Source organism: Lissotriton vulgaris, chromosome 4_1 (genome assembly GCF_964263255.1).
Source record: "Lissotriton vulgaris chromosome 4_1, aLisVul1.2, whole genome shotgun sequence".
Taxonomy (NCBI): domain Eukaryota; kingdom Metazoa; phylum Chordata; class Amphibia; order Caudata; family Salamandridae; genus Lissotriton; species Lissotriton vulgaris.
In genome coordinates, this window is record NC_141691.1 from 1,946,890,049 (window position 1) to 1,946,911,469 (window position 21,421).

General features: G+C 48.6%; 1 protein-coding gene across 1 annotated transcript in view; it reads right to left on the minus strand.

The window, feature by feature from the left end:
- Nucleotides 1–21,421, minus strand: part of TRAPPC9 (trafficking protein particle complex subunit 9) — a 2,581,727-nt gene that overhangs the window by 38,430 nt on the left and 2,521,876 nt on the right. The window contains exon 22 of the mRNA XM_086966259.1: nt 13,220–13,443. Within this exon, the coding sequence (XP_086822385.1) occupies nt 13,220–13,443 (224 nt within the window). The remainder of the gene's footprint in view (nt 1–13,219; nt 13,444–21,421) is intronic.

A 21,421-nucleotide genomic window follows, 5' to 3' on the forward strand; every position in this document is an offset into this window, starting at 1 on the left:
GGTTAATCCTCTTTAATGGGAAAGTCAAATTTATCATCACAACTTTAAAAGTGCCACTTTTAGAAAAATGGCATATTTCTGCTCTTAGCCCTAAATGCCTGCAGCCTGTCTTCAATACATATATGGGGTGGATGGGTGCATTCCCTCTAGACAGTTAAACACAAAGGGAGCTTAGGTGTGACTTGATGGGCCGTCCACATCCTGATGGACCATACCGGGTAGGATGGGAGGGAGGAGTTAGGAACATCCTCACACTTACACCTGAATAGGCTGTGTCCTATCCCCACACAGAGGACTGCTTAACCCCTTGTAGTGAGTCTGGAGCCAGGACAGAAAGGTAGTACTTCTGTGCACTTCAAAGCCCTTCTGTGAAGTCCACCCCACTTCAAAGGCACAACTGGGTATAAGAACTTGACTTCTGACCCTATCACTTCAGTTCCCTTCTGGACCTGTGGATACTCTGCCAGGAAGGAGTGCTATACTACTGAAGCACTGCCAGTCTGCTGGTCACCTGCTCTGGAAGAACTGCTTTCTTGCTGTGCTGACTTGCTACCTGCTGCCCTCCTTGCCTGGGTGAGAATGACTGGACACACATCACTTGAATTCAGAACCAGAGTGATTCCAAGGGCTTGTGGCTTGCCCCCTGATTGAAGTCTCAGGGACATAACAGACTTCCAAATCACCTGCCTCAGCACTGGGATTCTGCTATTTGCAAGTCAGTCCTGCCAAGTAGTACAAATACAGTCCTGGGCCCTAGGAAGTGGGTTACAATTTAGTTGAATCCATGCATCACTGTTGACTTAAAGGACTCTGAACCAGCGTAGCTCCTCCACTGCAGAATCATCGCTACCATTGCAAGGATCAACGCTGACGCGTCGCATCCCCGATTGCACTGCACATTGACTTCATTCTTGACACATCCTAACTGTTGCGCAGCTTGGAACCGACGCTTCGCCTTCCTCTGTGGACCGGCAACAATGCATCGCCCTCTATGCAACCAGCATCTTCTCTTCGATGACGACCCAACTAAGGTACCTTGCAGCGGGCCATGGCTGGTGCCCGTTTCCTGTCCATGCTCTGTCGCGGTTGGCCTGTACTTTTGGATTTGACCCGGTCTAGGACGACCAGATAGCCCTGGTTGGCGCTTTATGCTTTTAGGCACTACATTTCAGTTTATTCTTTAAAAATTCCTACTCTGGTTCACCATGTTGGATTTCTTTTGTTTAGGTCTTATTGTGTTCATTAATGAACAAGTTACCTAGTTACCTACCTTCGGTAACGATATTAATGTAAGAGACATATTTTAGTTATAGATTCCTTACCTTAGATTACCCCCAGGCGTCAGACTGGATCTGGAGATTTTTTTCTTTAGCAGTACCGCTGTGCGTCTGTCGACTCCGCACCAGTCATTGGCATAGTGTTCGCCAGAATGATGTTGCGGTATCTACTAAGACGCCACCCCTGCGAGCTGACGTCAGATCTTTACACATTCAACACCAGAAGCGCAGAGCCATGCAAGACACTGACCACTGGTGCACAAAACTAGGGCCCTGAAAGGAAGTCCCTTACGCTAGAAGTCAGTTCGCAGAACGGGGAGGATGGGTGGGGTGCAAGGAATCTATAACTAAAATGTCTCAAGGTAACTTGTTCATCTGAACGAGACTATTAGTTATAGATTCCTTACCCTAGAATAGATACCCAAGCAATACCAACCGCGGAGGTGGGTCTGCGAACCAAGTTCACACAAGAAAGTCCTGGAGAACTGAACAATCAAAGAAGCCGTCTCTCCGGACTTGACTATCCAGGCAGTAATGCTTAGTGAATGTGTGCAGTGATGCCCAAGTGGCTGCCTGACAGATGTCACTGAGGGGGACTCCACGTCCCAACGCAGTAGTAGCTGCCGTCGTCCGATTGGAATGGGCATGCAGCCCTACGGGAGGCTCCTCTTTTGCCAAGGGATAACAGATTTCAATGCAAAGGACGACCCATCAAGAGATGGTCCATTTTTGCACGGCCCGACCTTTCATGGCACCCACATAGCCAACAAAGATAAAATGATAAGGCATGTTTTGGATCCAGAAGGTGGAGTCTCTCCTCCTCCTTGGAAGGATGTCGTGGGTGGGGAGATGGTGGGCAAAGTGATGGTCTATTGTATGTGGAAGAAAAAAAAGGTCTAGTTCGAAGGACAACCTTGTGTGGATGAACAGCAGGGAAAGGAGGTTTAGAAGAAAGAGCCTGAAGCTCACTCACCCGGCGAGCAGAGGTGATGACAACCAGAAAAGCTGTTTTTGAAGTCAAGAGTCTGAGAGGATAATTATGTAGTGGCTCGAGATTCAAGTCCCACTGCGGCATTACGAAAGGAATAGGAGGAAAGAGGTGAGAAATGCCCTCATAAGAAATCTATTTACAATAGGGGACTTGAAAAGAGAAGGCTGATCAGAGAGGCCAAGAAAGGCCGAAATAGCCGAAAGATAGCCTTCAAGGGTGCCCAGAGCACAGCCCTGCTGGGCTAAGTAAAAAATGAAGAGGAGAACCTCTGAAAGAGGGGTAGAAAGGGAATCCACAGACCTTGCTGTTCACCGTGCCACAAATTTCTTCCATCTACAGGCGTATACCATTTTAGTGGAGGGACGCCTGGCTGCCAAGATGACATTACAGACTTCAGGAGGAAGTTCGAAAGCTGTCAACTGTTGCTGCTCAATCTCCACGTAAAGAGGTGGAGGATGGACAGGTTAGGGTGAAGGACCGTCCCCTGTTGCTGCGACAGAAGATCCTCCCGAAGAGGCAGTCTGATCGGAGGATCGATGGCATGTTTAACCTCTTCCATGCTCATGACAAGGTCAACTCGTCATGGGCTTTACCTGCCCTGTGCTTATGACGAGTTGACCTTGTCATGATCCTATAGTATTCAATAAATGTCAGCGCAGGAGGGGGAAAAGCCTTAGCACCCAAGGTGCTAAGAGCTCGGGATACCAGACTCTTAGTGCCTAATCCAGAGCCACAAGAATGACTTGGGCCTGATCACGCTTGATCTTCTTCAACCCTCTGGGCAGAATTGGTATAGGTGGAAAGGCGAATAGAAGACCGCAATTCAAATCGCGATGAAAAGCATAGCCGAGCGAGTGCTGCCTTGGAAATTCCAACAGGCAGAACTGCTGACATTGCACGTTCTTTTCGGTGGTGAACAGATCTAACCAAGGCTCTCCCCCCCCTGCTGAAAGAGGTCTTGTACCTCTTCTGAGTGAAGACGCTATTCGAGAACCATCATACACCGGCGGCTGAGTTCATCCCCCTTTCGTTCAGTGAACCTGCCAGATGTTGAACCACCAGGGACATGCCCTGATATTCCAGTCATGCCCAGAGGTGGAGGGCCTCTTGCCATAGGATCCACGACCCCACCCCACCCTGTTTGTTGCAGTACCACATGGCAGTGGTGTTGTCCATGAACACCTGCACTACTCTTCCCTTGACAGAAGGAAGGAATGCTTTCAGTGCAAGACAAATCACCCGGAGCTCCAGAAGGTTGAAGTGGAGCACAGACTGTGCCTGAGACCAGAGGCCTCTGATCTCCACCTCTCCCATGTGACTGCCCCATCCCAGAAGGGACGCATCTGTCTCCACTGTGAAGTTTGATTGGGGAAGGATCTGCCGTTGACCCAATCCTGGTTCGTTAGCCACCACTGCAATTGCCGTGCAGTGCCATCCGAGATATGAACGACATCGGAAAGATTCCCCTGATGCTGCGCCCATTGGAACTTGATGTCCCACTGCAGAGCCCATATATGTCACCTGGCATGGTCCACCAGCAGGATGCAGGAGGCCATGAGGCCCAGCAGCCTCAAGGTCAATCTCACCGAAACATGGGACAGAGGCTAAAACATTGCTATCATAGCACGAATATCCCAGACTCGCTGCTCGGGAGGATAAGCCCTAAAATGCACTATATCCAGAACTGCTTTGATGAAAAGGAGCTTCTAAGAGGGAATCAGGTGCGACTTTGGCACGTTGATAGGGAACCACAGCGAATGCAGGAGGTCCACCGTAGTCTGGAGGTGGGAGACGACAGTCTGGGGCGAGCCCGCCTTTAACAGCCAGTCATCGAGATAGGAGAAGACTAGAACCCCTGATCTACGCAGATGAGCTGCGACCACCGCCATCACTTTAGTGAACACCCGAGGGGCGCTGGTAAGGCCAAAGGAGAGCACGGTAAACTAAAAATGCTTGTGAACTACCATGAACCGTAGGTAACGCCTGTGAGCTGACAGGACGGGGATTTAGAAGTAAGCATCCTGCAAATCCAACGCTACCATCCAGTCTCCATGGTCGAGGGCAGACAGGGCCTGAGTTAATGTCAACATTTTGAACTTCTCCTTCCAGAGGAAGCAGTTGACGTTCTTGAGATCCAAGATAGAGCGCAGGCCTTTGTCCTTCTTGGGTACCAGGAAGTAGTGGGAGTAACACCCACAACCTACTTCTGGGAGAGGGACTCACTCGATAGCTCCCTTGGCCAAGAGAGACATAACTTCCTGACGGAGAAGGCCAAGTGATCCTCTGACATGCAATGGAATGTGGGTGGCATGGAGTGAGAGGTAGTCTCGAAGGGGAGGGAGTAGCCCCTTTGGACTATCTACAAAACCCACCTGTCCAACATGATGTTGTGCCAGTGCAGGAGGTGATGGTGGATCCTGCCTTTCACTGGCAACTGGTGGCCCTGAAAAGTAAGACTAGGAAGGTTTAGAGGCTGCTGCAGAGAGGGCACCGGTGGACTGGCCCGCTCGCTGAACCCCAGACCCACGGCATTGGGTCCCACGTCTCCGGCCGCTCAGAGGCTGGGTAGCTTGCGCCAGCCTGTGGCCCTGGGTGGAACGTGGTGGGGCGCCTCTTTCGTAGCCATGAAAGGGGCGAAAGGTAGACTGCGCAGTACGAGAGGTGGAAGCGAGGCCCAAGGATCTAGAGTCCTTGAAGCGCTCAAGCGCACTATCCGCCTTGTTGCCAAACAGGCAACCGCCATCAAAGGGCATATCCAAAAGGGTCAATTGGACATCCCCAGAAAAGCGAATGGATCTGACGTAGAAATCGATCTACCCAGCGAGTCGGCGGTGTCCAGTCCAAAGTGGATGGAGAACTTTGCTGTATCTCTTCCTTCTGCAACCGCATGGGAGAGTGTGACCCGGGCCTCCTCCAGACACTATGGCAGCACCTGTGCAACTGTATCCTTCACAGAGTGGGTGTATCGGCCCAAGAGACATGCAGTGTTCACCGACCTCAGTCCTAGTCCTAAACTGGCAGAAGAAAACATCTTCTTCCCAAGATGGTCCAGCTTATTGGATTCCCTATCTGGGGGAGCAGAAGGGAACAAACCTTTGGATATTGAGGCTTGGACCACCAAGCTCTCAGGGGTAGGGTGTTGGGAGAGGAAAATGGGGTCGCCCTTGGCCAGGCGGTCGCGTCGGGCAATCATCCTATCCACAGGAGCCCCTGTGCTTGGGCTGGACCAAGTGCCTAGAAGGATGTTTGTGAGGACCTAATTGACCGGCAGCAGGGGCTCTGAAGAGGCCACTGCCAGCTGAAGCACCTCAGTCAGGAGATTTGTCCTGACTGCCACCATAGGAAGCTTAAGGCCAAAGGCCTGAGCCGCCCTACGCAACACCACAGCGTAGAAGGCTCCCTCCTCCCTGGCCACGGTAGGAGGAGAAAGCATGCCAAGGTCTAGGGAGGTACTATTGGCTTCCCCCAACTCCTCTCTCCAGTTCGGCTACTCGAGCTGATCTGCCAAAGGGTCAACAGACCCCTCTAAGTCTCTTCACCTTCCTCTGGCTGCCACTCAGGGCGATAGGGAACGCCATGGGAGAACAGCGGTACAAAAGTACCAGTCTCCACCAGTCCGGCTCCGTGTCCAAGACAAGGGGAGGCCGGGTCGATGTCAGTCGGGGACACAACCAGCTTCAGAAGAGGCGGAGGCGTCGTCAAAGGTATCGGTGCCAGAGGAGGTATTGTGAGGTCGACCAGCACCGAACCGGATCCTGGCCTGGATCCCTGGAGGCCCTGCGGTGCCGGTGCCAGAGCCGCTGGCATCAAAGGCCTAGAGCCCCCAGCCGAGTCTGCGTGACCCAGAGGTGCGCCAGCAGAGTCCGGCTGCCCAAAAATGGAGTGGAGAGCTTTATAAAATGCACAAAACTGGGCAGGAGACACCCTGGGAAGGGAGGGAAGCTTGGAGCCGGCCCAGTAGGCTCTGCAGGCGGAGCCACAGGACGATGGCCTTCCGCGTACCGCAACGCGTCGGCCGACAGACAGGGAGAAGGTGAAGAGCGACAATGCTTCTTCGCCTTCTGCTTGTGCTTCGACTTACCCAATGACGAAGACACCGATGAGGAGTGATGATGGTGACAACCGCGACTGGTTCTGTGACCTCCCTCTTGACTGGGACTTCGAGCGGTGCAAATCTGACTGTCGGGCCTCCAGAAGCTTTCGGGACCGCTAACGCAAAGACTTCGGGTTCATGGCCCGACAGCCGGAGCACAACTTTGGGTCGTGGTTGCGCTCCAGGCACCACAGACACACAAGATGTGGGTCCGTGACTGACATCAGCTTGTGACAGGAGTCAAAAGGCGTGAAGCCGGTCCGACGATGGGATATCCCTCCATGCACGACTCGAAAAAGAAGTTGACAAAAGTCAAAAAATCACTAATCAAAAAATTACTAAGGGAAAAGGATCTCCGCTGGCTGGTGTGGAAAAAGAAAGAACTGATGTCAGCACGCAAGGGTGGCATCTAAGTAGACACCACAACGCTATTCCGGCAAACACAATGCCAACGACAGACGCGGAGTTGACAACTCAGCTTCTCTAGAAGTTAAATGCAAAGGAGAAACATGGCTAGAGGTTGGGATGGAAGCAGTACGGATGGCGGGGAATCATGGAGGACGGGGTGGGGGAGCACCAGGAGGCTGTGGGAGCAAAACACAGGACAGAGCAGAAGCAACATAGAGGGCTGGGGCGGGGAGAAGGAATATGGAGGGAGTGGGAAGGGAAGCAAACTAATGGGTAGAGAGCACAAGATGAAGCGGGAAGAAACAGTAAACAAGCGAGACCTAAGAGGGCGCAGGTGAGGGGTACCAAATTGCCAAGAGAGAATCACAATGGAGATTGCTAAAGGGGGTAGCGAAACACACTAGGAAGACAGCTGGATAACACATGAACTCTTGTGGAGTGTTTCAACAAAAAGTAAAAAAGTAGTGACTGAAGAAATTAGTAGGGGAAGGACACAAGTAATGCAACCATGCTCCAGAGGAGGGATAAGAAGAGGAAGGAAAGCTCACACAAGCTAACGAATAAGAAGCATGCGAATAAGAGTAATAATGAAGGCAGCCAATGGTAAACATTCCCCACTGTAAGCTAACCATACAGCTAACAACAGACAGCACATGTACTGTCTAGTTGGTGAGATCTAATAACGGACCATGACATAGTTGCCAACATTTGGAAAAAAAATTCCAGGGACACTTTGCAGCACAGCTATCAATTTGAAAATGTACCACACCCACTGCCCCAAGGCTCCACCCACTTCACCCAACTCACATAATTAGCATAATTTAACTCCGCCTATTTGTTATAGCGCAGATTATAGGGTCTACTCAAAGCGAGAATTGCAGGGAATTGAGACGTAATTTCAAACTTAAGGCCAAAGTAGCTGAATCCGAAAAATTCTCCCATTCGGCTGCATATGAGAATTTTTCCAACTCAGCTGCATTGGCCTAAAGTTTGAAATTTCCATCGCAAAGCCCTGCAAGTCTCTCTCCGAAGTGCAATTGCTGGGACTGTCCCGGGTAGTGAATTACCAGGGACAATCTCCAACTTGCTGGTTTGTCGTGGTAAAAACGGGACAGTTTGCAGCTATGCCATAAGAATTCATTCCTCAGAAGTGTGCTCGGGGGAGAAAAGTCATAAACAAGTGTGCAATAAAAAATAAATCGGGAGGGAGACAGAAGGTCACCCGCAACAGATGGAATTGCTCCTATTTATTTTCACCTGGATTAAGACCACATTTGAATTTGAATTTGAATTTAAAAACACTTATAAAACGCGCATTTACCTAGCGGTTTCTTGGCGCTGGCGGACTTTAGAACCTGGGTGGTAGCTGTGAGAAAGCTAGGCTGGGAATGCTTGCAGAAAAAGATGGGTTTTTAAGGCCTTGCGAAAGTCAGGGTAAAGTGGGATGGATCGGATATTGAGAGGGAGGGAGTTCCAGAAGGTAGGGCCGAGGACCGCAAACTTCACCCCCCCCATCCTCTTTTTCCTGAAACGAAGAACGGAGAGAAGGGACTGGGAGGAGGAGCGGAGTTCTCTGACTGGTGTATAGCTGGAGATTGCCGAGTTTATGAAGGCTGGGGCAGTTCCAGCTCGGGCCTGAAACGCAGTACAGCCCAGTTTGAAGAGGGCTCGCTCCCTAATGGGCAACCAAAGCAAGTTCTTCAATACAGAGGTAGCATGATGGAATTTAGGGAGACCATGAATGAGACGGGCCGCTTGGTTCTGAACCAGCTGTAAGCGTCGGAGAGCATAAGCCAGAACGCCGTTGTACAAGATATTACCATAGTCCAGCCGTGATAAAACCATTGCCATCATGATGAGTTTAAGGGCGGGAAGGGAGAAAAATCTAGAGATTTCCCTAATAGTGCGAAGAGTGAAGAAGCAGGAAGACACCACCATACTGATCTGAGAGTGCAAGGTAAGGTTTTGGTTTAACGTGATCCCAAGTGTTTTGACAGAATGAGAAGGTAAGGGGGGGGACCAAGTGAAGGGGGCCAAAACATAGGGGTCCAGGGACTGGATGCACCACCAGTCAAAACCAGCTCAGTTTTGTCTGGGTTGAGTTTGAGGTGGTTAAAATTCATCCAATCCCTGATAAAGATCATAATTGATTGGAAATTAAAGATAGATTCAGGAGAATGCGAGAGGTTGAAGATCAACTGGAGGTCATCTGCATAATTGAAGACAGTGACCTCCAGTTGTTGTAGAGCAGAAATAAGAGGGAAGATATAGAGATTGAATAGAAGAGGAGAGAGGGAGGAACCTTGGGGGACACCACACTGCACCTTGCGTGGGGGAGCAGAAAACCCTTCTAGATGGACGGCCTGGGTGCGGTCCCTCAGGAAGGAGGTAAGCCAAGCCAGGGGAGACCCACTGATGCCCACTGCCCTGACACGGGTGAGAAGGATGGAATGATCAACCGTGTCAAAGGCAGCGGACACATCTAAGAAGCTGTCCAGGACCGAGACCACGACCCTCTCGGTAGAGTGGCGGGGGCGAAATCCAGCCTGGCAAGAGGCCAAGTAGCCACTGTCCTCCACAAAGGAACTGAGGACAGAGGCGAAAGTGACATTCCAGAATTTTTCCCAAGTAGGGGAGAAGGGAAATAGGGCTGTAATTAGTGAGGGAAGCAGGGTCAGCACCAGGTTTTTTCAGTAAGGGAATGATTATGGCTGATTTATGAAGATCAGGGACTGTACCGTTCCCGAGAGAATCGTTCAGGAATGCCAAGGGAGGAAAAGGGCAAGCCTCTCAGGATGGGCGCTGGACAAACATCGGAAGGAGAGCCTGATTTGACTTTCACCGCCAGAGAAGATAACGTCTCTCTGGTCAGTGGAGGGATGTGATCTAAATGAAACCTATTGGGAGGAGGTTCAGGGGCCGGGGGAAGTGGGGGGGGGGTATGTTGGCCTTAATGGCTTCGATTTTCTCCACAAAAAAGTTGTTTAGGGAGTCGCAAAGGGCTTGGGAAGGGGAAGGTTTTAGGGAGGTTCTGTCTGACAGGGCCAGCTCATGAACAGTAGAGAAAATTTCTCTAGACTGATTTCCCGATGAGAGTATTTTATCAGAGAAATACTGAGTCTTGGCTGAAAGGATTGCGCTTTTATATGCGTTAAGCATAAGCGAGTAGTGAGCTTTTAAAGTTGGGCAGTAGGAGCGCCTCCATGCGCGTTCTGCCTGGCGGGCAGCTAGCTTCTTTCCCTTAAGTTCTTCGGTGAACCATTTGTTGACATTGTGAGCACGTTTCACAGCAACGCGTTTCAGAGGAGCTACCTGATTACAGGACCTGGATAGCCAGTCATTAATAGCGGTGGCTTGGGAAGACGGTGGGAGTTCCTCCAGGGCCGGGTAGGAGTTTTGAAGAGAGAGACAGGGGGCAGGAATATCAGCCCTGTTCCAATTACGGGCCCAGACATTCCTGGGGAGGGCTGGGCGCTTAGGCCGGTGAAGGTCTAAAGTGAACGAGATCAAAAAGTGGTCAGACCACAGACAGGGTGTAATGGTAGGGAGGGAGACCGGAATATTCAATGACCAGATTTGGTCTAAGACGTGACCCTTAATGTGAGTGGGAGCGGACACGTGGGAAGTGAAATTTAAGCTAAGAAGGGAGTCTGTAAAGTTCCTAGATGCTGCGTCTTCCGCAGGATCAGAAGGCCAAAAGTTAAAGTCGCCAAGAACTAACACAGAAGAATTGTTGACTGTTAATGTGGCCAGTAGTTCGTCGAACTCAGTTAAAAAGTGGGGGGCAGCGTTTGGTGGACGGTAAACAAGGACACAAGTGATGGGGGTTTGAAAAGAGGCGGATCGCATCACCAAGCACTCAGTTCCCTTGATGACCGGACAGGAGAGAATTTGCAAGTGGAAGTCCGACCGGACAATCAGAGCAAAGCCTCCGCCTGCTTTGCCCGGCGGTCGATCGGCCCGTAAGGCATAGTAAGTGGAGGGTAGTGATGCGAGGATGTTGGGAAGGGAATCTGGACAGAACCAGGTTTCTGTTAAAAATAAAAGATCCGGTTTGTGGCAATCCAAGAAATCAAAAAGTTGTAATTGGTGTTTCACAGCTGATCTAGTATTTAAAAGATAAGCCAAAATAGCGGTCACTGGCCTTGAAGGCTGGCCAGGTTCTAATGAGAAGGGGGGGCAAGGGTAAGGGGAGGGACCAGGTGGGAGCAATGGGAGGAACAGACTGGGGCCGAGCAAGGCCGAGGCTGGAAATAGTGGACGCTGAGGCAGCGCTAAGGGTACCATGGCTTTGGTAACAGGGAAGTTCGTCAGAAGAGTAAGATAAAAATTGGGCATAGTAAGGTGCCCCTTGACCCGGCCGGCCGCGGACGGGCGCAGACGGGCTTGCCTTTGGCGCGCCTTCGCTAGGGGAGCGGCGGTAGGAGTGAGGAAGCAGCCGCCAGGTAAATAAATGACAAGTAACAGTTTTAAAATATGCAACGCAGTAAAATGCTAAGCGAGCCCACAAGCACCGCCGCAGCCGCGAACCAGCTGCCACCAAGTTCAGGCGCGTCCGCTGCGCGTGCGCATGGGGCGTCGCTTTTGTGGCCTAGGTGTCCGGTAACTAGAGCGCTACCCTAGGGAATGCTCTGCCCCTCCAATATGGCGGCCGCAACCCCGTCAGCCCTCCGGATCAAGCGGCACTCAGCCGTGTCGGACCGGGGCTAGGGGAGCGGCGGTAGGAGTGAGGAAGCAGCAGCCAGGTAAAGAAATGACAAGTAACCGTTTTAAAATATGCAACGCAGTAAAATGCTAAGCGAGCCCACAAGCACCGCCGCAGCCGCGAACCAGCTGCCACCAAGTTCAGGCGCGTCCGCTGCGCGTGCTCATGGGGCGTCGCTTTTGTGGCCTAGTTGCGCGGTAACTGGAGCGCTACCCTAGGGAATGCTCTGCCCCTCCAAGATGGCGGCCGCAACCCCGTCAGCCCTCCGGATCAAGCGGCACTCAGCCGTGCCGGACCGGGGTTAGGGGAGCGGCGGTAGGAGTGAGGAAGCAGCAGCCAGGTAAAGAAATGACAAGTAACAGTTTTAAAATATGCAACGCAGTAAAATGCTAAGCGAGCCCACAAGCACCGCCACAGCCGCGAACCAGCTGCCACCAAGTTCAGGCGCGTCCGCTGCGCGTGCGCATGGGGCGTCGCTTTTGTGGCCTAAGTGCGCGGTAACTAGAGCGCTACCCTAGGGAATGCTCTGCCCCTCCAAGATGGCGGCCGCAACCCCGTCAGCCCTCCGGATCAAGCGGCACTCAGCCGTGCCGGACCGGGGCTAGGGGAGCGGCGGTAGGAGTGAGGAAGCAGCAGCCAGGTGAAGAAATGACAAGTAACTGTTTTAAAATATGCAACGCAGTAAAATGCTAAGCGAGCCCACAAGCACCGCCACAGCCGCGAACCAGCTCCCACCAAGTTCAGGCGCGTCCTTGGTGTGAAAGGGCCCACAGAGGCCTGAAAGGCATTTTTTTTTTTACTATTGTAAATGAAAGATTAGCGAGAATGTGAACATGCCACATGCAGAGTGTGAAAAGTGGCCCATAACATTACACACTGTCCCACAAGCTAACAAGAAAAAAGTGCAGCAAAAGACTTGCAGCATGATGACATGTCCACTCGCATGTTATGTATGATGCATTCAAATAAAAAACCAGGTACACTTTGCAGTATCTATTTCAAGATGTTTTTGTTTTTGTAAAGCGCAACTGGATCGTTGTAAGCTCTCAAAATGTTGAAGATGGGGGAACAAATTGCCTGCTCTGCGTAAGGGCTGAATCTTCAGGTGTAACCGAAACGTTCTGAAGATGATTTCCAGACATAGGAGAAAAAGCAAAGAGTTACAAGAGGTCTGGGATAACAACCTCAGGTGTCTTTCAGGTGGTATGAAAGGGTTCTGGGAAGCTGACCTTCAATGTCTCGGCAGGTGGTAGGAGAGGATTTGAGGAAGTCAACCTTAGGCATCTTATCCAGTGATATGAAAGGATTCTGAAACTCGACTTTTGATGAATGGTCAGTTGGTATGAGGATTCTGGGAAGTCAACCTGGGGTGTCTGGGCAGGTGGTACGAGAGGTTTCTGGGAAGTCAACCTGGGATGCCTGGGCAGGTGGCAGAAAAGGGTTCGAGAAAGCCAACCTTGGGTGTCTGACCTGGTTGTATAGGAGAATTCTGGGAAGTCAACTTTAGATGCTGGGGAGTTGGTTTGAGAGGGCTCTGGGAAGCCGACTATAGATGTCTGGTGAGTGGTATGAGGGAAATCAATTGACAATCAAAATATCTCACTTTTTCCTTCTATTTGGGAGTCACATAAACTATCTACAGGCCTAGTTTATTTTATCCATTCTATTGTGACCTGTGCTGAGCAGGAGACAGAATGCCACGCAGTAGCATCGAAGGTCAGCTTCATACATTGCTGAATACTCACTGTATCAATGTAGAAGGTGTTGGACCCCACAAAGGTGACCGTGTCGTGAAGCTCGTAGTTGTGCACTCCATTCTGGTAGTCCTGGTACGGGATGATGGTGAGTGCGAAAGGGCCCACCGTGCCCTGGCTGCGGTTGGTCAGCCGCACCTCCAAATTGATGGGGTCCCCAACCTTGCAGTCTGCCACGACATCGCAGTCACAGGGCTTGCCATCCACCAGCACATCTGTAGAGGGGAAATAAACCATTCATGAGGACTTTGCTGTTCTTGCATTTCTGCTCCAGTAACCTTGGCATGCTGCACTTGAATAACCCAAAGCTTCTGCTAGGTGAACAACAAAGAACAGATCCATTACCCAGCGGGACAGCAAGAGATGGGCCTTCCTATGCAAATAGCTACTTTGCAAGATTTAAATAGTTTATTAAGCAGCTGTGTCAGTAAAACAAAGTCATTTTATACATAATTAACAGACATCTACTTTATTGCTCCATTTATATATGAAAATGCAACTTACAGGTGAGTCCAATATCTTACTCAAAGGGGCTGCAAAGCGTTAACCCAATCTTGGTTCTAGTTCCTGAACTCCATCAATGCTAGACTCACATGGCCGCCTGTGGACCCTAGATGGTGTGTCATGTACTGTTCAAGCAGGCGCCGCACATTCACTCTCTGAGATGCATTCAGAATCCTGAGGGACCCAGGTGATGCCATGACCTTTTATCAGACTGATACAGCAGGATCCAATGATAATAACATGTCATATATATGTCGAGTCATGCCACAAGTTATGTTGTGTCTGAGTGCCATCGCTCATTCATTTATCTCGATGATCCTTCTTGTCCTTCAGGTGCCAAAAAATAAGGAATGGGAGGAAAGGTGTACGTTTCTGATGCTGTGAAAAACAGAAGGCAGTCACCGACCAGGGCAGGTCGTGACTGGGGCATATAGCAGCCTGCATAACTCACTGAGGCAAGCACAGTGGCGCGCCCCAGATACCTGGGAAACACATCACGGCCTCATGGAGCAGTCACCCCTTGCATAGTGCTGAATCTGTGCTCCTATAATCTCCTAGTGTCAAGAAACGAAGAACTACTGCAGGTTCTTTTTCAGGGAAAAACCTGAGAATCCGGTTCTCGATTCCTCCCACAATTTGCACCAATTCATCCTTTGAACCTTTAAAAAAACATCTGGAACAAATTGTGCTCCAGCACTATCTCCTGGGTCGGACTTGGACAAAAATAAAAAGGAACAAATGATGGACTGAACAATATACCATCAATATAGAAGGAGTGTAACAATTTCTAAAGCAATTATATATAACAATTTGTTATTCAATTTTCTTTCTTAATATTGAGTCTCGAAACAAAATCTTCCAGTCGGATATTTTGTGCTTCTTGTTATTTATTGTGGATATTCATCAATATCAGCAAACTTTTCAAAATTACATTGAACTCAACAGCCGACGCGTTTCGTCCCTTGCCGGGACATCATCATTGCTTTAGAAATTGTTACGCTCCTTCTATATTGATGGTATATGTGGCAATATAGAGGTGGGTGACGGTGGACCAATTGGGAGTTGAGCGTGGGGTCAGACCTATTATACACCTAAGAATTTATTTGAACTAGCCGTCTGATGCACAGTATAGGGGACTCTCACCGTCCGGTTGTCGTGGGTTGGATGGACTGAACAATGCAAACATTGTTTTCATTATTCAGCATTCCACCCAGCATTTGTTCCTTTTGCTTTTGTCGCTCTAAGTGAGAAGGGTATGCCCAGACGTGGGTCCCGTGTTCACTGCGCCACTGGATTGAAGTTCGAAAACTACAGTTGATGGACAGAATGCAGAACAATGTCATACATTCACCCCAGTACAGAGATCTGGGCCTAAATCCATCGTTTTATTGCACTACACACCACCCCAGTTCAGACATGGCCATATGCAAATCAGTCTGACCCTGTGCCTCATGGGAACAGTCCAGCCCGAACTGCCAAGCCATGCCTTCCCTGGACCGGAAACTGGATTGAAGTTCGCCTGGCTGATGAGGGGTGATGTCCAGAAACTTGTCCCAGGATGCTTGTTTTCGGTCTAGGGAGAACCTGGCTTGGCAGTTCAGGCTGGACTGTTCCCTTAAGGAACAGGGTCAAGACTGATTTGCAAATGGCTGGGTCCAAACTGGGGTGGCTTGGGGAGCAAAAGAACAATGGATTAAACCCAGATCTTTGTGACTGGGGTGAATGTATGCATTGTTAAGCATTGCGTACATCATTTGTTCCTTTTGGACATAAAATAGGTTAGGATCACCATAATGAAAGTGGCCCCCACTAGCGAATCAAATAGCTTAAAAAGTTACCCACATATGCAAATAAGGCTAATTTTAAACTTGTAAATGCACGGGAGATAGGCATTTCACAAGGTAAGGGAAACTGCGCTCTTTTGTGTTATGCTTGTGATAATATCAAAGAAATAAACAGGGAAAAAACGGCCCACCTGGCCATAAAACAGGCCCACAAACTGCTAAAAACCAGCCCTCCCACCGACCGGCAAGGCCAGCCCATGGCTGAGTGCTCGACAGGCAGGTCCAACCCAGGCTATCTCAATCAGAACCCTAAGGTCACTAAGCAGCTAGCAGAAGACCGCTTTACTTCTTATAACCCTCCCTGTGCATGTCCATCCTGTTTTTTTCCACATTGGTGATATTACATCGTGCGTTCCTTTTGTAAAGCACTCGCTCACCCCTGGTCCGGCAGGCGCTATATAAAATTGTCTGATTAAAAAAGGAGTGCCGTGTAGCTTTGCAGTGCCCCGTGCACATTCTAAAACCACGTACGATAAACGGTAAAGAAAATTCTAGGTGTATCTTGCCTTCTCTGCAACAAAACCCGCGCTTCTTTCTTCTGCACTGCTGGCGCTGCACAAACACAGCCTAGTGGCTGTGAAGAAATCCCAGAAAAGTAAAGCTGGGCCTACATCTGAATCGGGAAATACCACTCAAAAGGGTTTTTACAGTTTGACTGTTAGGAAAAGGATAACCAAATGATAAACTATGAAAAGAAAAACTAATAATAGCTTAAGAAGAGTAAATAAAAAATAACATTCATTTTCTACACCAGAGCATAAAACATAAACAAAAGAATGTCGAAAGCTTACATGTACCTCACCAACCAACTAAGAAAAACGCATTTATGTTGCTGAAGAAAAAAACCTAAAATGAAATCAAAGTTCTTTCTCTTTTCAAAAGATGGGGCGATCCTGCACACCCCTTTCAACTTGCTGATCCCTGCATCTAGCATGTAGACACGCATTAATCCTTGCAATAAGAATGTTGAGTGAAGCATGCAGTAATGTGCCCTGATGAAGGAAGCTTTATCACCTCAATAGCTGAAACATGCTGTCACCAACATAAATAGTGAGCAATGCTATTGACTACTGTGACAAGTTTATTAAAAGAACCAATCAGGGAGCTATGCCTTGTTAGGAGATAGCCTGCAATACCAGAAGCTGTGATTTAATTAATTAATATGGTAATAGTAGTTTTCTACTAATTATACACCCCATGGCAGTTGAGCGAACCGATAATAACAATAATCTAGCACGAACGGCTTAGATGGTTATATTAATTACCACAAGATACTTCGCAATCAGTCTGGAACACAATACTAACAATTTAAGGACAGTTTTAGAACAGGGTTTTTTGATGGTGTTGTACAGTAGACCTATTACTAACTTTATACAGAGTCGGAAGTGGGCCTGCCCCTTTCAATCATTGGCTTTTCCAACCTGCCTCTTTAAGCCATTGGCTGGAGACTTTTTCTATTACGATTTAGTTCATTGCATTAGAATATTCATCGCTCACTTAATGCTAATGAAGGCAAAAGGTAGCTGTGGTTTAGTTATCACAACTAATAAGAGACTAATAATTACAGTGAGTAAAGTACATTAGTAATGGAAATTGTATTCAGGATGGTCCTCTTATGGCTAACCGACACCTTACTACCAAAGGTTTGGCTTCACATAGGAACAATCGATCCAATATGTACAATTTTTTTTTAAGGAAACCATAGCACTCATTCAGTGTTTGAGAACTAGTATAAGGTCCAGACAGTAAGGCCAGACAACAGCCGACACGTGTTTTGGTCATGCAGTGACTTTTTCAAGGCTTTGATGGGAAATAAGCGTGGTCACAGGTTGTATGTAAGATGTCCCATATGGAATAGGTTGGTATAACATATTACATATGGGACTTCTAACAAATAAGTGTGGTTTCAGGTTGTATGTAAGAAGTTCCATATTGAATGCGTTGGGATAACTCATTCCATATTGGACTTGTTTGCTGTCGTACTATATGACAGCAAACAAGTCCTGAACGCCTTGGAGACAGTGCGCATAGATGAATTTCACAGTAGAAATTAGCAGTTTGTAACTACCGCTATATCTTAAACGCTGAATTGTGTTATTATTGTTTGCTTATGTAAACTGGACAGGTTGAAGCAAGTTTTGTTTTGTAATTTCGCAGGTTTCCCTGATGAAGGTGCGAAGGGCACCGAAATGCATTGGAAGTGATAAAATTGGGGATAACAAAAACTATAATTTGAAAGAGAAAAGAATATATATGTGAATACAACATGGATATATTTGAAGAGAATAAATCATGATGAATAAATGTGATTGAACTAGTTGTGAAAGCAACCAACAACCACGTTTTGAACTTTATTTGCTGTAGTATCAGCTACTCCCTGATGCCCTGGGTGAGAGGACTATGGGGAAATAGTCCTGCAACCAGTAAAATACAAGCAGCCATTTTATGAGCGTCGAGAGAGCTCTATATTCTGATGGGGGGTGCAGGCTGTAGTCAAGGTTCATTAATAAAAATTGATCTAGTCCGGACTGCGCCCACGTGCATCTGTCACGCCACAGAAATAAATCTCCCTTGAAAGCAGTAGGGTTTTGAAAGTGCCGCTGCCTTAATAACCTCTGCCTTTGTGCTGGTATTTGCGATAAAATACACGCACCGCAGGCACTAAACAGCTAGAAACGAAGGCCGAAAAAACATAATTTGTGGTTCTAAAGAGGTCCATAAAAAAGCCTCGTGTCAGGGTATTACATTACGGCGCAATCGGGGTTTCGCTTTTTTTCATCTCTGAGATTTATCTGCCAGGGCAGGGGCGCCAAATAACGCAAACACAGTGGCACTAACCCGAGTCTGACAGAGCCGGCCTCAGCCTTTTGCTGACTGCAAGAGGGGGGGTGTGGGGGGGGCGGGGATAGGGTATGCTGGCGATTCTCCCGCGACGGCCGCAGGTAAGAGGAGGGGTGAGGCCGCCAACCCCAAAGCAGAGCACATGTCCTATAAAATGAAGTGGGGGGACTGACCAAGTAAGACAATATGCAAATTACCTCATGACGTCACGATGTAGAGCTATAAAAGAAATAAAATAGTGCTACTTAAATGATTTGTGCAAATACTGGGACAGACTAACTCATCTGACAGCCTTACAGTGTCTGCATTTATATACAGGGACAGAACAACGGCAAAAAGCATGCTTCTCTTAACCCCTTCACTGGGGCGGCTATTCCGCCGCAGTGCTAAGGGGGCGGGGCGGAAGAGCGGCGGGCGCATTCTGGTGACGGAACCGCTCCATCACCAGCGTCGGTTGCGCTGTGCTTATGACGGAGCGGTTCCGTCATGGCCCCGCCCGCTCAATAGAACGCTCCGCGCAGGCGCGGAATTCGCGCCGCGCATGAGCGGCGGGCGGGCCATGACAGAACCGCTCCGTCATCAACACAGCGCCACCGCAGCTGATGACGGAGCGGTTCCGTCATCAGCACTTAAGGGGTTAAGTACCTGTGAAGAGAAGGCAAGCTGTGTGCGTTTGTTTCCCTCTGTGGCTTTTACGTTTAATTGTAAGGTTCCAGCCGGCCCCAGCCAGCATCTACAAACAAAAGAAGGCCGGATGGCCCCTTAACTGCGGCCCATCTGGTGGTGAAAAAAGGTTCCCTCTCTGCCTGCACGTTGCTGCTGGGAATGGAAAACAGGCAACGGGCATGCGCTTCTGAACGTGTCCCGGTGTCTGAAAATTACACCGGAACAAGTTTTGCATATTTCTGTGGGGCCCAACCTCTTGGCAGGGGGGGACGGCGTCCACCCTGTAAAAAGAGTGGGGACGCCATGTAACTGCGTGTACCCCAGACTCAAGCCCTGTCCCAAAGCTCTTGCCACCCGGGGCGGACCACCCTCCTCCGCCCACCCCTGCAACGCAACTGGCAACTGGCTGGCCTTTCAAGCCCAATTTTAGCCGAGACTCCTACTGCTGACATTCATTGATTTCACTGACAGGGACATTTGACGTGAGCACTGCTTGTATAACTGATGCTAATATAAGGCGCACAGGGGCCTAGCAGGAATTACTTAGATGCAAACCACACCCCTCACCTGGAAGCGCCTGGCCACGCACACCTGCACAAGAACAGCATTAGCACCAAAGTGGTTGGGGCGCGGGACAGCACCCGCTGCAGGGTGATGATGATGAAGAGACATGTGTTTATCAAGTACGGAATATATACACCTAGGGAGGCATAGGGGTGGGTGGTGAGTATATCCTTATTTCTAAAAAAAATCCTGAATGACATCTGGGGCAAGCTGCAGAGAGAACGGACACATAATGGCCAGAAAGAAAAGAGAAGACCGCAGGGCTTTAAGTGGGCCGGGTCCTGCCGGTGCTCAGCACTGGCAGTTCCTAAACACAGGTGCCGAAACAAGTCTCGATCCGGCTCTCTATTTTTGCCCTCGCTCTCAGAGTGAAAAAAAATAATAACTCTGCAGCAGTGCCACCCTTCACTGACTTTGATGTTACTTCAAAGAGACTTGTTATAATTCTTTCACAGTCTGATCATGTCAGAACTGAAGCATTTTCAATGTTATATACAACAACGCCAGTGTTGTTGCTTATTTATCTTATTCAACTAGCAACCATTGGCAAAGCCAATAGTCCTGGCTTGTTGTAGATGTAATTCTACTTGTTGTAGTGTTATCTGCATGCAATGATAGAAATGGCAAAAATAACAGACGGGTGGCACACTATGCTAAGCACAGATTTTTATCCTGAGTGTTTTTAAGCCACACAATTATTTGCATCGGCCACGCCCCTTTGAGAGACCCCCAGTTTTGTTTTCCCACTTAAAGCCCTGGAAGACCATAATCCACTACCGGGTCAAATGTTAGTCAATAGAGCTGAAAACACAATCAGGGATAGTAGGCGCTATATAAGATACAATTTAAACAGAGATTAATGTACCATTAGACCCAGAGCTTCTCATGCACAGCCTGGGCTCCTGTGACAATTTTAGCAGATGAAGCTGGAACCTTTTGAAGCAGATTGGGCTGAACAGGTTTGCATTGGATGGATTTCGGGTTCTAAGTGGAGAAAACGCCCTAGCCCTATATTCATCAACTTACAGCTTGGATTCGAGCTCAGAAAGCACTGTCAGGAAAATTGTGGTGCCACCTGACATGTGACCTCTATTTTAAAGCAGAAGTGGGAGTAGTGTTGTGCCAGGGTTGGATTGGGATTAGAAATTGGCCTGGGAAGGCTAAAAAAAGTGGCCCACATTTGAACATTGCATTTCTGCAAAACACTGCTTCAGCCAAGTTTTATAAACACCTGAAAACAAGTGAGGCCACTTCTGCTCAGGCCCTTTGCCCCCGCTCAGTATGCACACATTAATTGGCCCAGCAAGAGAAATACTTCTTTCTCCAGTTTCTATTGAAATACACTTCTAGAAACCTACTACTAAAGAAAACTGTCCTGAAGAAGGAGAAAGAATAACATTTCACCGAAACGCTGCGTCGACTTTGTTTTCTTGTGATGTATATTATTGGATATTGTATTTTAAACATGAAAAGTTTTTAACCTGAAATGTGATTATTGTGTTAAACTGAATACATTTTTATACTGTCCCATTTAGCTTGTTTTTGTCTTTAAAAGTATTGCTGACTTTCCCCATTGTGCACCGTATAATTGAATATATAATTCAAAGTGTTGTATGTAGCCCATGATCCAAAAACGTATACAAATTGAATAGGGATTTTTCTTTAACTGTTGTCCCTATTCAGAGCATTAGGGTTTCTCCCTTCTTTTCTCAATGTCTGTGTCCAGGCCTTCCTTTCAAATCTGAGGTCGCCAGTTTCCTGACCTGGTCCGGGT